We start from the raw sequence: 15,850 nt of genomic DNA on the forward strand, positions 1-15,850 counted from the left end.
ATAACTTTACATTTATCAGTGCTAAACCTCATCTGCCACTTCTCTGCCCAAGCCTCCAATCTATCCAGATTCCTCTGTAGTAGTATACTGTCCTCATCAGGGTAAATTACTTTACACAGTTTGGTGTCATCTGCGAAAATTGATACTTTACTATGCAAGCCTTCTACAAGATCATTAATAAATATATTGAAGAGAATAGGGCCCAATACTGACCCCTGAGGTACCCCACTAGTGACAGTGACCCAATCTGAGTGTGTACCGTTAATAACCACCCTCTGTTTTCTATCACTGAGCCAGTTACTTACCCACATACAGATGTTTTCTCCCAGTCCGAGCAGTCTCATTTTATATACTAACCTTTTTATGTGGTACAGTGCCAAATGCTTTGGAGAAGTCCAGATACACGACATCCATTGATTCGGAGGGCAACCAATTTAAAAGATACATTAGTATCCAGTCATTTTCAACGCCCGACAACCTCTACGGGAAGAGGCACTACCCTCAAAGGTACATATCCCTGTGGGAATTGTAATATATGTCAACTCATGTTGAACTCAAATACTTTTTCCCAGGGGGACAACTCTAGAGTATACTTTAAACATTATATCAATTGCCGTTCTAGGAACGTAGTATATGCTCTTCTGTGCCCCTGTGAGAAGATCTATGTGGGACAGACAATGCAAGAATTGAGGAAAAGAGTGCAACAACATATATCCAATATTCGACTGGCAGCAAGAGATAGTAGCAAGGGCGAGAAACCACTTACATCAGTGGCAGCTCATTTTTTGGACCACCACAACGGCAGGTATGATGACCTACGGGTGGTGGGATTGGATCTGATCCGGGGCAACATCAGGGGCACACATATCTCCAGATGTTTGCTCCGATCTGAAGCAAGATGGATATACAACCTCGGTTCACAATCGCCGGGGGGGCTCAATGAGGAACTCACCTTCACTGGTTTTTATATGTAGATCCATCCTTTATAGTCATGGACCTATATATCACTTTGTTTGATTTTCCTCTTTTTTCTTCTTTTTACTTTATTAAAAATATATTCTTTCTTTTGTGTTTAGGACCACAGGTTTAAAGCCCACTGCAACATGGATTCACTGTAACACAAATTCTCTCTTCCTCTGGACCTTTTGTCTACATTGACCCTACAACAGAGGGATGACTTATCAAATGAACACTTCGAATATATATTTTCACTGGCCTCGGACCCTTGGACCCGCTGGATGGGTGCGCGATCCCAATGACCCTAGGCCATATTTCTTTCTTTTTTCTTTTTCCTTTTAATACACATAATGTCCTCATTTTAACCCACCCTGGTAATTACCCAGGCCTCTTTTATTTTATATTATATATCTCCATCCACATGCTGTATGAATCGCCGATAATTTAGTGCTGGTATGAAAATGGTGGGATTTGTAATATGTAATAGGTAATTGTATGTTGTATGGACCACTGACAATTTGATTTTTGGTATAATAGTGGGATCTGAAACTGATAATTGATAACTCTGACATGTACTACTCATCCTTCTATGAGTGTTCCAGGCTTGCTCTCTTTTTTGCTCATATATGCGCTTGCACTTGTTTGGTCCCTTCTGTCCCGGTGCATGGTCCATAAATCCCTTGGATGTGCGGGGTGCGTAGGCAATTACCGCTTCAGCATAAAAATATATATTTTTGGTGAATTGTAATATGCTAATAGATATGTTGGTCATTGATCACTGATATGAATTATGGTCCTATATATAATCATGGTCTTTGTGGTAGAATTTTTTTTTTTGTGTGTTTGCACATCATGATGATGACCCCCTTTTTTTTTTATCCTTTTCTTCAATCATGCACAATATGTAATATTCTTTAAAATAACTGGTTTTATAAATTATATTGATCAGACTGTTATCATTGACATAAATTATAGTTCATGATATATATATTCTTGTATGTTTGTATATTTTGATGATGATTTTTTATTCTTCTTTCAATCATGTATGATATGTAATATCCCTTAGAAATCTATGAACTTGGTTTTATAAATTATATTGCTACTGCTAAGATTGATGTGGATCACATGAACAAATATATACTGCAAATATATTTTGCACTTTTTCACATTTTCTGTATGATTGTATATTTATTGTGGGATATAGGATCCATCTTTAAGAGAATACTCTGAAATGGATTATTTCTCTCACATATTTCTCCACCATCATGCATCTTGAGGACCTAATCATGAATATCGCATAAGTATTGTATATTAGTAATCCTTGCTGTGGCTGTACGTGCTCGCGCCTTGCGTCATATGGGGAGTATCTTGAGACGTGACTCACGGATGTGACGTCGGGCTCCACGGTGTACTTCCGCTGTTTGGAGCGCATCGTTGGGCTGAGGTCACTTCCGGGAGCCATTTTGCGCATGCGCACCCGCGATGTCAACACGCCGGTTTAGCTGGCGTCCGCGGGTGCGCGTGGACCATGCACCGGGACACATACAGGTGATACCTGTCGACCCTTTTATCTAAGAATATCTAAATTGCCCTATCAGGTATGACCACAATTTATGTAACATTTATTCAATTAATGATATTGACTATAAAAACTGAGTTTTTAGGATCACAATGCACATGGACCTCTGAGGAAGCTGGTCTAGGAAACAGCGATACGCGTTAGGCTGCTGTGCATTCCTCTTGGATGGGTTTTGTATGCCTTGTGTGTTACCATTGATTATGTTTTCACCATAGGATTGAGGGATACAATTTCTTGACAGTGTTTTCATGATTATCCCGCTCATTTATTGTCATCTCTGTGGGACATTATTCTAATGTGGACACAATTATTGTTATACTATTTACTGCACCATCCTTGGGGTTGCCCCATGTGCATGCTGTTTTTAACTTTGATATTCCAATAAAATATTTTCTATTTTCTACTTTGATGTGCGGCCATTATATGGTATTTCTTTGTCTGGTTGTTTTCATGTTTCATATATATACCAGGCCAGCACTCTGTTAATTATTATTGGTGTGCCCCCCGTGTTTTAGTAATTTTGACATCCATTGATTCACCGCTGTCAAGTCTAGAACTTACCTCCTCATAGAAACTGATTAAATTAGTCTGACATGACCGATCCCTCAGCTCTGGAAATTCCTAGACGCTTCTCCGGATCAGACCATTCATCGAATATCATTCCTTTAATGTTCTCATTAATAGGAAAGACCCTAGTTGCATTCACTCTAAGACCTCTAAACATTTCTTCCTGAACAGAAGGAGCTGTTTGTATTTCTTCTACCCCCATGGTTGCCCTGACTGCTTTTGGTAGCTCGGGCTTATCCTCTGACGCAAAATAGATTTTTCTTCTGCCTTCAGAGATATCTCTCCGATTGTCTGTCTTCCTCCTCCCATACTTTGGAAGAAGAGGCACTATCCCCAAAGTCATCTGACTTATGTGGAGGCTCGATTTGAAAAGGGGTTTCTTTGTGTAATGCAGACAAAGACGCAAACGAAGATTTAATTTCCTCCTGCATCATGGCTCTGAACTCATCCATTAATGGTTGTTCATCATGTATAACCCTGGCAATGTAATCACTGCATAGTTTTTTCAAATTATCGTCTGGTAATCTTTTATAGCAAGAAATACATTTTGTGGATTTTTTAGGCATTTTTTTGCGTTTCTTTAGGAATCTAAGAGCAAAGAGATTGGAGCCCCATTAGTATTAGGAAAGGCTTAAAGATTCCACAATATTTGCCTAGAAAAGATAAAAGGCATTAAAAAGACTTTTCCCCCACTGGGGGACTGAAGGAAGGTGGTGCAGCGGACTCAGCATATTCTGGTGCAGACATCCTGGAAGGGATAGAGGAGCCACAATTATCCACTACCAGGAACGCTGACGAGAAGGAGATTTTTTTAAACGTCCTCCAGAATCCTGCCGCATATGGCCAGTGCACCGCCTTCGTCACTTCCGGAGATGTCGTCCCGGCGACGGAAATGACATCATTTATATAGCGCCCGGACGGCGCTGGAAGTGCAACCCAGCTGAAGACTACCAGAGCCCAGACGGGAGACCAGCACCCCAGGAGCAGGCCCCAGATAATACTGGAGCGAGCCTTCCCGATCCTCCCCTGCCCAGCGTTAGACCGCGGGAGGGCAGGGAGGCACCATGTAAACTATGGTGTAAAAGTTACACGTCGTCTTCATCTCCCCGGCCTGAGGCACACAAGGAGACCTTTCTTTGCCCCTACGGCAGGGGAGGGAGGTGGTACATGCTTTCCTATAATAAAAAAAAAATGCAAGGCATACAAAAAAAAAACTCAATTTAAAATCTCCAGGTGGTAAAACACACTAAATCCATTAGTTATTAGGGGGTTCAATACTTGTGTAAAGCACTTTATGCATGTGTTATATTTGAGCTTTAGATTCACTTACTTGAATAGAGTATGAGGCTAATAATTGTTACAAGTATGGCCAATACAAAAGTCAGTACTATCCAGAACTTGGGGTTCTTAAGAATTTTGTTTCTGCATTTCTTCGGACCTCTTTGCACATTGTTCTAAAAGAAAACAAAATTAGTATGAACATTACTGAAAAAAAAAATCTTTAAACGTATAAAGCATTACCATTTATAGTTCAGATTTGATTGTAGTGGCACAGAGCTGTACCACTGCAGCCTGAAAAAAACACACCAACAACTGATTTTAAAGGGACATCTGTCAGCAGATTTGTACCTATGAAACTGGCTGACCATTTCAATGGGTCTGTATACATGAGTGTTGTTTTCCACGCATCACCTCTGCGTTGCGTGAAAATTGCAGCATGTTCTATATTCTGCATTTTTCAAGCAGCACTGGCCCCATAGAATTGAATGGGGCTGCGTGAAAAACACATTGCATCCGCAAGCAAGTGTGATGCGTTTTTCACTGACGGTTGCTAAGAGATGTTGTTTGTAAACCTTCAGTTTTTTATCACGCACGTGAAAAACGCTTTAAAACACATTGCACCCGTGTGGAAAATACTGAACGCAATCACAAACAAAACTGACTGAACGTAATCCGTCACGCTTGTGTGAAAGGGGCCTTAACATCTGCACTTGATTCAGGCATGAGCAAATTAACATTCTTTTCCATGCTGTATAAGAGCTGTGATTGTACCAGACTTGCATACTAGGATACAAATTGTTTGCTACCAAAAGATGCAAGATGTTATAATAAGAAATTACTTTAGAAAAGTAGGATATTATTATATTTTTTTGCGGATCCATTGCAATAATGCCTATCCTTGTCCACAAACTAGAAGAAAATAGGACACGCACTATTTTTTTTGCGGAGCAATGGAACGGACATACTGAAGTAGACAGCACACGGTGTGCTGTCCGTGTTTTTTGCAGACCCATTGAAATGAATGGGTCCGCATCCTATGCGCCAAAAATCGGATTGGAGACGGAAACAAAATACAGTTGTGTGCATCAGTGTCCGTTCTGTCATTTTTCACAGTTTAGCGGAGCTCCCATTCATTTCTATGGAGCGGTGAAAAAAATAATAGTGCTCAGTTTTTCCTCCGCGTCAGTGATTCCAATCTATCAAAAAAATATAACCTGTCCTATTCTTGTCAGTAAAAAAACAGAGGACGGACCCATTCAAGTCAATGGGTCCGTCATAAAAAACTGATGCACAACTGGTATGTCATCAGTGTCCGTGTCCGTTTTTTTTTCTACAAGACCTTGGTGCAATAAAATTACACTTTTCATTAACCTTCCTTTTTTTTCCCCTGTCAGACAAAAAAAAAAAAAAAAAAAAGGAAGACACAAGTAAACACAACTGAACAAAATCGGACCACTGAAGCCAAATAGTGTGCATGAGGCCTAAAAAGTAGCAAGCTAGGAGGGTTATGTAATAAGATTAATATCCCTATAGGTAGCAGTGGATCCACCAGATGTCACGGATGGTGTAACAGAAAACAAGCAGTTACAAATAAGGATCCGACTGGCTTGATCCGAAACTAAGGAACAAAAGGGTGACCCCTATTTAAGCCCTGAAACTCTCCCCGTCTTCTCAGCCCATGCAAAGATCTCTATTATAGAAAATTGCATGCCCTCGTGCCTCGACTGTATGACACCTGAACACCCTATAATAGTGAGGGGACACGACCACCAGCTCCCTACACTTAATACGTAGGGAGTCAGGGTCACCTAGGATCAAGGCCACAGGAAAACACAAATAAATGAACAGACTTATCTGTAGAAGCATCAGTTGCAGTTTGCAGCATGAGCACACTCCAGTAAGTTGTATAAACCGCAAGGTGAGGCAGTATGGGGAGGAGATATATAGGGAGGCAATGACTGCTAATAGATGACAGCTGGGAGAGGGAGGAGAGATGTCAAAACGAAAGCAAAACAAAAGAAGATCATGCAGGAGGTACTGAAGAGCGTCTATCAGAACTTCTCAAAGATCTGGTGGTGACAGTACCCCTCCCTCTACGAGTGGACTCCGGACACTCAGAGCCCACCTTCTCAGGATGGGGCCTATGGAAAGCCCTGAGAAGACGAGTGGCTTTAATGTCCGCCACTGGAACCCACATCCTATCCTCAGGACCATAACCCTCCAAATGGACGAGGTACTGAAGAGAACCGCGGACAACACGAGAGTCCACAATCCACGAGACCTGAAATTCAAGATTACCATCAACCACAATCGGAGGAGGAGGCAAAGCGGAGGGTACAGTGGGTTTGACATAAGGTTTTAATAGGGACTTGTGAAAAACATTATGGATCTTCCAAGTCTGAGGAAGATCAAGATGGTAGGCAACGGGATTGATGACGGACAAGATTTTGTAAGGCCCAATAAACTTAGGACCAAACTTCCAGGAGGGAACCTTCAATTTGATATTCTTCGTAGACAACCATACCAGATCACCAACATTCAGGTCCGGACCAGACACACATATCATATCCGCCACACGCTTATATCTCTCACTCATGCTCTTTAGATTATCCTGAATCTTTTGCCAAATAGATGACAAAGACGAGGAGAATCTCTCCTCATCAGATAAACTAGAAGCCCCCTCTCCAAGGAATGTCCCAAACTGTGGATGAAACCCATATCCCAAAAAATGGTGACTTATCAGAGGACTCCTGACGACCGTTATTTAAAGCTAACTCAGCAAGGGAGAGAAAAGAACACCAATCCTCCTGATTCTCCGCCACGAAAGAACGCAGATATGTCTCCAGGTTCTGATTGACGCGCTCTGTCTGGCCATTCGACTGCGGGTGGAAAGCGGAAGAGAATGACAACCGAACCCCCAAGCGAGAACAGAAGGCCTTCCAGAATCTGGAAACAAATTGCGTTCCCCTATCAGAGACTATGTCTGAAGGGATACCATTAAGTTTGACAATGTGATCAATAAATGCCAGCGCCAGCGCTTTAGCATTGGGCAAGCCAGGAAAAGGAACAAAATGCGCCATTTTGCTAAAACGGTCCACCACCACCAGAATCACAGTCTTCCCCGAGGAACGAGGCAGGTCCGTAATGAAATCGATGGCCACCAGAATCTGAGCAATGAGATCCACTGTGGCTCTACCCCCCCAGGTACCCAGCAAGGACAGTATCGTGGTGCTCCTTAAAAACCTTGTGTTGTAAAGCGAGAGGCACAAACAACTTCCCAGGAGGACAAAGATCAGGAGCCTCTGCCTGGGCTGCCTGAACCTCTGCCTCCAATTCAGGATAAAGAGCTGACACAACCACCCCTGTAGCCAAAATGGGACCCGGGTCTTCAAAGTTCCCCCCTCCCAGAAAACAACATGACAGGGCATCCGCCTTCACATTCTTAACCTCAGGGCGGAACGTGACAACAAAATTAAACCTTGAAAAGAACAAAGACCATCTGGCCTGTCTCGGGTTCAGACGCTTGGCTGACTCCAAGTAGGCCAGATTCTTATGGTCGGTAAACACAGGGTGTCTGGCTCCCTCTAGCCAATGGCGCCATTCCTCAAAAGCTAACTTGATGGCCAACAACTCCATATCACCCACATCGTAATTTCTCTCTGCGGAGGAGAATTTCTTTGAGAAAAAAGGCACACGGTCGCCATTTGGCAGGAGAGGGACCCTGAGACAAGACCGCACCCACACCCACCTCAGAAGCGTCCACCTCAACTATGAAAGGCAGAGAAATATCAGGTTGTACCAAGATGGGAGCGGAAACAAAACTCTCCTTGATACTAGAAAAGGCCCTATGCGCCTCTACCGACCAGGAGGAAAAATCTACCCCCTTTCTGGTCATATCAGTGAGTGGTTTAACAACAGAGTAATAATTCAAAATAAACTTCCTGTAATAATTGGCAAAACCCAAAAAGCGCATCAGCACCTTCCGATTCTCAGGAAGCTCCCACTCAAGCACATTGAGGACCTTCTCTGGGTCCATGCGAAAACCAGAAGCGGAGAGAAGAAACCCCAGAAATTGAATTTCTGGAACCACAAACACATATTTTTCCAGTTTAGCATACAATTTATTCTCCCGCAGAATGAGCAAGACCTGATTCTGCAGGTCCTTATGAGTTTTGAAATCAGGAGAAAAAAAATCTAAATGTCACCTAGATACACTAGTACAAATTTCCCCATTAAATGATAAAAAATGCTGTTCACAAAATGCTGAAAGATGGCTGGAGCATTCGTCAAACCAAATTCTCAAAATGTCCCTCAGGGGTATTGAAGGCAGTCTTCCATTCGTCTCCTTCTCTGACCCTGACCAGGTTGTATGCCCCTCTTTAGATCCAACTTGGAAAAAACTTTAGCCCCAACAATCTGGTTAAACAGGTCTGGGATCAGAGGAAGCGGATAAGGGTCACGAATTGTGATACTGTTCAGCTCCCTGAAATCCAGACATGGTCTTAAAGAACCATCTTTTTTCTTAAAGAAAAAAACAGCTGCAACAGGTGACTTCGAGGGTCGTATGTGTCCCTTTCTCAGACTCTCAGAGATAAAAGCACGCATAGCGACCCTTTCAGGTTGGGAGAGATTGTATAAACGAGATTTAGGCAGCTTGGCGTCTGGGGTGAGATTAATAGGGCAATCGTACTCCCTGTGAGGGGGCAAGTCCTGAACACCACTCTCAGAGAACACATCCGAAAATTCAGAGAGAATAGATGGTACAGTCTTAGTAGAAACCTCAGAAACAGATGTCGTGAGGCAATTATCTCTGCAAAAGTCACACCCTGGCAGGTAGGACAAAACGGGAACTACAAGCAAACGGAAAACCTTCAATTTCCGCATCAACCTTGCCAATAGGAACATATGGAAAGTTTTTAGAGAATTTTCTCTTTTTGTTACTTTATTACTCTCCAAAATGCATCTTTCAAGCCCTCTGAAAGACCATGGCAAAATTGACTTTGGAGTGCAGCATCATTACAACCAGTATCAGCTGCCCATCTCCGAAATTCTGAACAGTATATCTCTGCGGACTGTTTACCCTGGCATAAAAGACGTAGTCTAGACTCAGCCAGAGCAATACGATCCGGATCATCATATATCTGACCCAGGGCTAAAAAAAATTCATCCATTGAACGGAGGGGCCGGGACTGAGCTGGACTGAGCGTTATCCCTGAGCAGCGAGATGATGATCCCCACCCTCCGCTCCTCATCACCAGAGGAATGGGGAAGTAAGCGAAAATGGAGTTTGCAAGCCTCTCTAAAACAAACAAAATTCTCACTACCCCCAGAGAATGTATCCGGGAGCGAGATCTTAAGCTCAGAACAAACTCCATGAACGCAAGCTAAACCGGTCACCTGAAACTGAGAAAGAATCTTACGGAGATCTGCTACCTCCAATGAAAGACTCTGCATGTGTTCAGTCAGAAGTGAAACCGGATCCATGCTTGAGACGGTTTTGGCGGTTTATGATGTCACGGAAGGTGTACAGAAAACTAGAAGACACCAAATGAAGATCCGACTGACTGGATCCAAAACTAAGGAACAAAAGGGAGAGCCCTGCAACAGACCTGGCTCTCTCCCCAACTGCTCAGCCTATGCAAAAATCTCAATGGTAGATGATCGCATATGCTCGTACCTCGACTGTATAACACCTGAACACCCTATAATAGTGAGGGGACACGACCACCGGCTCCCTACACTTGATACGGAGGGAGTCAGGGTCACCTGGGATCCAGCAAACCGGAAAACACAAATGAATGAACAAAACTTATCTGTAGAAGACTCAGTAGTAGCATCAGCATGCACACACTCCAGGAAGGGATTTAAAGGGATGCAATCAGTGCAACTACATGACAGCTAAGAGAGGCTAACGAGATGAGAAAATGAAAGCAAAACAAAAAGGAACCTCAAGGAGGAGGTTCTGAAGGACATCTGTCAGAGCTTCTCAGATGTCTGGTGGTGACACTTGACCTTTCTGAAGAAAATCCAATATTTTCTGAATACATGGGGAGGACATATTTGGAGAATCATCTCCCAACTATCTACAGTACATCTTCCAGATTTTTCAAAACAGTATGCTCAAGGTTCTACTTGCTATTGTTGCACCCTCTTGGTCGCTCAGGCCCTGGTGTCCCGGTGCTTGGTTCGGGCGAGGGACTGCGAGGCTTCCAAACATACCGCTTGAAGGCCAGCTGTCAGCTATTGTGTATAGAATGGAAAACCAGCTTATTTTCGGCCAGTAGGGGGTTATCAATATCACCATTACTGGGTCTGTTTAGAATTTCCTGTAGGACTCGGGGAATTAGAGTCAAGGAAGGCAAAGCATATGCTAGGTCACATGTCCATTTTATTGAAAAAGGCATCTACTGCCCAATGCCTCTCTCTGGAATCTAAGGAACAAAAAAGGAATTTTGCATTTTTCTTTGAGGCAGCTATATCTAGCCTAATTTTTTTGAAATTTCCCAAAAGTTTTCCTGATCTAACAGCCCTTTCCCAGCGGTGGAAGACATAGAATGCACTGACGCACAACCACTTATGTTTCCTGATGATGAGGACATGGGAATACCACCTCAGCATGTCTCTGATGATGACGAAACACATGTGCCAACTGCTGCGTCTTTCTGCAGTGTGCAGACTGAACAGGAGGTCAGGAATCAAGACTGGGTGGAAGACGATGCAGGGGACGATGAGGTCCTAGACCCCACATGGAATGAAGGTCGTGCCACTGACTTTCACAGTTCGGAGGAAGAGGCAGTGGTGAGACCGAGCCGACAGCGTAGCAAAAGAGGGAGCAGTGGGCAAAAGCAGAACACCCGCCGCCAAGAGACTCCGCCTGCTACTGACCGCCGCCATCTGGGATCGAGCACCCCAAAGGCAGCTTCAAGGAGTTCCCTGGCATGGCACTTCTTCAAACAATGTGCTGACGACAAGACCCGAGTGGTTTGCACGCTGTGCCATCAGAGCCTGAAGCGAGGCATTAACGTTCTGAACCTTAGCACAACCTGCATGACCAGGCACAAGCATGAACTGCAGTGGAGTAAACACCTTAAAAACAAGGAAGTCACTCAGGCTCCCCCTACTACCTCTTCTGCTGCTGCCTCGGCCTCTTCTGCTGCTGCCGCCTCGGCCTCTTCTGCTGCTGCCGCTTCGGCCTCTTCTGCTGCTGCCGCCTCGGCCTCTTCTGCTGCTGCCGCCTCGGCCTCTTCTGCTGCTGCCGCCTCGGCCTCTTCTGCTGCTGCCGCCTCGGCCTCTTCTGCTGCTGCCGCCTCGGCCTCTTCCTCCGCCTCTGGAGGAACGTTGGCACCTGCTGCCCAGCAAACAGGGGATGTACCACCAACACCACCACCTCAGTCACCAAGCATGTCAACCATGTCACACGGCAGCGTTCAGCTCTCCATCTCACAAACATTTGAGAGAAAGTGTAAATTCCCACCTAGCCACCCTCGATCCCTGGCCCTGAATGCCAGCATTTCTAAACTACTGGCCTATGAAATGCTGTCATTTAGGCTGGTGGACACAGACCGCTTCAAACAGCTCATGTCGCTTGCTGTCCCACAGTATGTTGTTCCCAGCCGGCACTACTTCTCCAAGAGAGCCATGCCTTCCCTGCACAACCAAGTATCCGATAAAATCAAGTGTGCACTGCGCAACGCCATCTGTAGCAAGGTCCACCTAACCACAGATACGTGGACCAGTAAGCACGGCCAGGGACGCTATATCTCCCTAACTGCACACTGGGTAAATGTAGTGGCAGCTGGGCCCCAGGCGGAGAGCTGTTTGGCGCACGTCCTTCCGCCGCCAAGGATCGCAGGGCAACATTCTTTGCCTCCTGTTGCCTCCTCCTCCTACTCGGCTTCCTCCTCCTCTTCTTCCACCTGCTCATCCAGTCAGCCACACACCTTCACCACCAACTTCAGCACAGCCCGGGGTAAACGTCAGCAGGCCATTCTGAAACTCATATGTTTGGGGGACAGGCCCCACACTGCACAGGAGTTGTGGCGGGGTATAGAACAACAGACCGACGAGTGGTTGCTGCCGGTGAGCCTCAAGCCCAGCCTGGTGGTGTGTGATAATGGGCGAAATCTCGTTGCAGCTCCGGTTTGACGCACATCCCTTGCTTGGCGCATGTGCTGAATTTGGTGGTGCAGAAGTTCATTCACAACTACCCCGACATGTCAGAGCTGCTGCATAAAGTGCGGGCCGTCTGTTCGCGCTTCCGGCGTTCACAGCCTGCTGCTGCTCGCCTGTCTGTGCTATAGCGTAACTTCGGCCTTCCCGCTCACCGCCTCATATGCGACGTGCCCACCAGGTGGAACTCCACCTTGCACATGCTGGACAGACTGTGCGAGCAGCAGCAGGCCATAGTGGAGTTTCAGCTGCAGCACGCACGGGTCAGTCGCACTACGGAACAGCACCACTTCACCACCAATGACTGGGCCTCCATGCGAGACCTGTGTGCCCTGTTTCGAGTACTCCACCAACATGGCCAGTGGCGATGACGCCGTTATCAGCATTACAATGAGGAGATTGGAGATTGGAGATGGAGACTGATTCTCTGCTGACATGAAGCCAGATTCTCTGTTACGGGACCTCTCTCCTCTGCCTGGGTGCTGGGCCTAAATATATGCCAATGGACTGTTGCAGTGGTGGCTGACGTGAAGCCTGATTCTCTACTATGGGACCTCTCTCCAATTGATATTGGTTAATTTTTATTTATTTTATTTTTATTCATTTCCCTATCCACATTTGTTTGCAGGGGATTTACCTACATGTTGCTGGTAAAGCTCTTTCCTGGGCTGTTTTACAGCCTTTTTAGTGCCGAAAAGTTCGGGTCCCCATTGACTTCAATGGGGTTCTGGTTTGGGACGAAGTTCGGATCGGGTTCGGATCCCGAACCCGAACATCCAGGTGTCCGCTCAACTCTACTTGAGATGAACCGCTGTAATGGGTAGAACCTCTTTTTTTTGGGGGGGGGGGGGGGGGGGGGTGTCCACATAACTGGTTTTTAAATACTTTTAGAGCCTTCCAGACCACTCGCAGCTCTCTGAGGATTTGTTTTTTATTTCCTCTGACCATTTTCACTGCTAGGTTGAAAGGGGCTATTTTTGCTCCCCACCCTGTTTCGCTTGTGTCTGTCATGATCTGTATCTATGGTTCCTTCCGCCAGAAGACGCTCTTTGATAGATTTGTCTTTCTGTCACCAATTTAAAACATTCCTTACAAAGTAAAGTCAGATTATCTTCCTGTCTAGGGATGATTGCCTTCTCTTCCAACACCCTAGGATCTAGGTCTGCATAATTCTGGTGTGAGCCTGACCACAAGCTACTGTCGTTATGCATGATGTAATAAGTCCCTGAATGCTCATACCTCTCTGATAGAGCATCTGTTTTGTGATTGGAACTTTTTTTATTCTTTCCCAGATAGTCTCTATTTTTTTCTATGGGAGAGATGAATTTTCGGACATTGAATCTAACGTTACTCCAAGAAACTTTCTGTTGGATGACAGGATCAAGAAGGACTTTTTCATGTTTACCAACCAACTCAGATCTGCAATTTTTTGCAAAAATTAGTCTTTTTGACTGATTACTTCTAATTCTGAGTTTCCTATTATAAAGGAAATCATAAAAGTATGGGAAGATTTGTAGTCCTTATCTTAGAGGAGATATCGTCTCTACAACCAGCTTTGTGAAGGTCCTTGGTGCTGAGGAAGCAAGGGCGGCGAATTGGAAATGAAATGAAATCTGAGATATTTTTGTGAATTGAGATAGATGGGAACATGATAGTAAGCGTCTTTTAGATCGACGGATGTCATATAAGATCCTTCTTTGACTAGGGGACGATAAACGAAAACAAAACCATTTAGAACTTTCTGTAACTTATCGCTCTCTTTAGTTCTTTTAAATGTATGATGGTACGGGACGATCCGTCTGGTTTTTGTACTAAGAATAACTATGAATAGAAGCCCTTCCCCTGTCTAATTCGGGTACATTTCTACTATCCTCGATTTATTTAATTTTTTTTAGTCTAACATTTTGCCACATTTTTGATAAAATGAAATTCTATTTTAAAAATGTTCTCCATGATGTTTAAAGCCCAGGAATTTGATGTTACAGATTTCCATTGGGTCAGAGAATTCCTCAAACACCCTCCTACTCTGGTGTCATTGCTTTTTGTTTTGCTTATTTTGGGAATTAAGGAGGAAACCCCTATTTTGATAACTCCAGCGGCCCATTTTCTGGACTGAGCACTGAAGGGACGAAAAGGTTTCCTTTTATCCTCTTCCGGAAAAAAACTTCTTTTTAATCGGCCACTTTTTCAAAAACATTTTTTTTTTCTAGACAGGGCCAAAGACATTCTCCCCTGCGATGGAGTACAATTTTTCCTTGGAGTTCTTATCACCCCTCCAGGATTTCATGCAGAGCGCTCGTCTGGCAGAGTCTGAAAGAGCCGTGTCTCTACATTTCGATCTGACTGATTCTGCAGAAGAGTCAGCCAGAAAAGCAGTGGCGGACCTAAAAAGTGGAATAGAGGGTAACATTTCTTCCTTAGGAGCTCTATTCCTTAATACGATTTTCTAACTCATTGGGCCAAAAATACATAGCCCTAGTTACAAAAGTTGCCACTATGTTTGTCTTCATCCCAAACATGGAGGCTTCCCAGCATTTCCTAAAAAAGGCACCCGGCTTTCGTTCCGTGGGATCTCGTAATTGGGACGAATCCTCATATGGCAGGAAAGTTCTTTTAACAACTTTTGCCTCTTGTATATCAATTTTTGTAGTTATCCGGAAGTCTCTTAGCACAAGTAGCGCACTTTAGAGGTCTGGGCTTAGACTTTGTTTCTCTAGCTCCCTAAGGAACAGATAAAAGCAACCAATGGTGAATCATAGATACACAATATAAAATAAAAAAAGACACCTTACTCCCCATGGGGGAATTTATGGGAGGAGCAGCTGACGAGGGTTCAGTCCCTCCTGACGGATGCTGGAGCTTCCTGTGTTGGCATGGTGGTGGAGATGCTGTTTCAGAGCTGAATGAGCGTCACATTTAACCTTATCGGTGTCTGACGTCATCCCTATGCGCCTTAGCTCCCCTCCGCCCCGCCATTCATTATTGCTAGTATCAATGAAGTTACCCACATGACTGCTATGCCAGCAGTCATGTGGGTAACTTCAGTGGTCTGCTTCCTGAATGTCTGTGGAAGTCCGGTTGAGATAGGGGCGTAATGCAGGCTCCAGCATGAGCCGCAGCGAGCACCCCCTGAGCCCACGGCCATTGGAGGTCTGCTTCCTACTCGGCGTGGAAGGAAGACCCAAATTGAATGGAAACGCAGGCCCCAGCATAAGCCGGAGCGAGCATCCATGTTGCCCCCCCTGCCCAGCCATAGCCTCTGCCGTGGGAGAGCAGCAGTGGATTTGTTTTTTATTT

General features: G+C 44.7%; 1 protein-coding gene across 1 annotated transcript in view; it reads right to left on the minus strand.

Moving 5' to 3' along the window:
* The window catches only part of C3H3orf52 (chromosome 3 C3orf52 homolog), a 60,315-nt gene that overhangs the window by 33,801 nt on the left and 10,664 nt on the right, over nucleotides 1–15,850 (minus strand). The window contains exon 2 of the mRNA XM_044288121.1: nucleotides 4,434–4,557. Coding sequence (XP_044144056.1) covers nucleotides 4,434–4,557 — 124 coding nt within the window. The remainder of the gene's footprint in view (nucleotides 1–4,433; nucleotides 4,558–15,850) is intronic.

The sequence above is a fragment of the Bufo gargarizans genome, chromosome 3, assembly GCF_014858855.1.
Source record: "Bufo gargarizans isolate SCDJY-AF-19 chromosome 3, ASM1485885v1, whole genome shotgun sequence".
In the NCBI taxonomy this organism is placed as follows: Eukaryota; Metazoa; Chordata; class Amphibia; order Anura; family Bufonidae; genus Bufo; species Bufo gargarizans.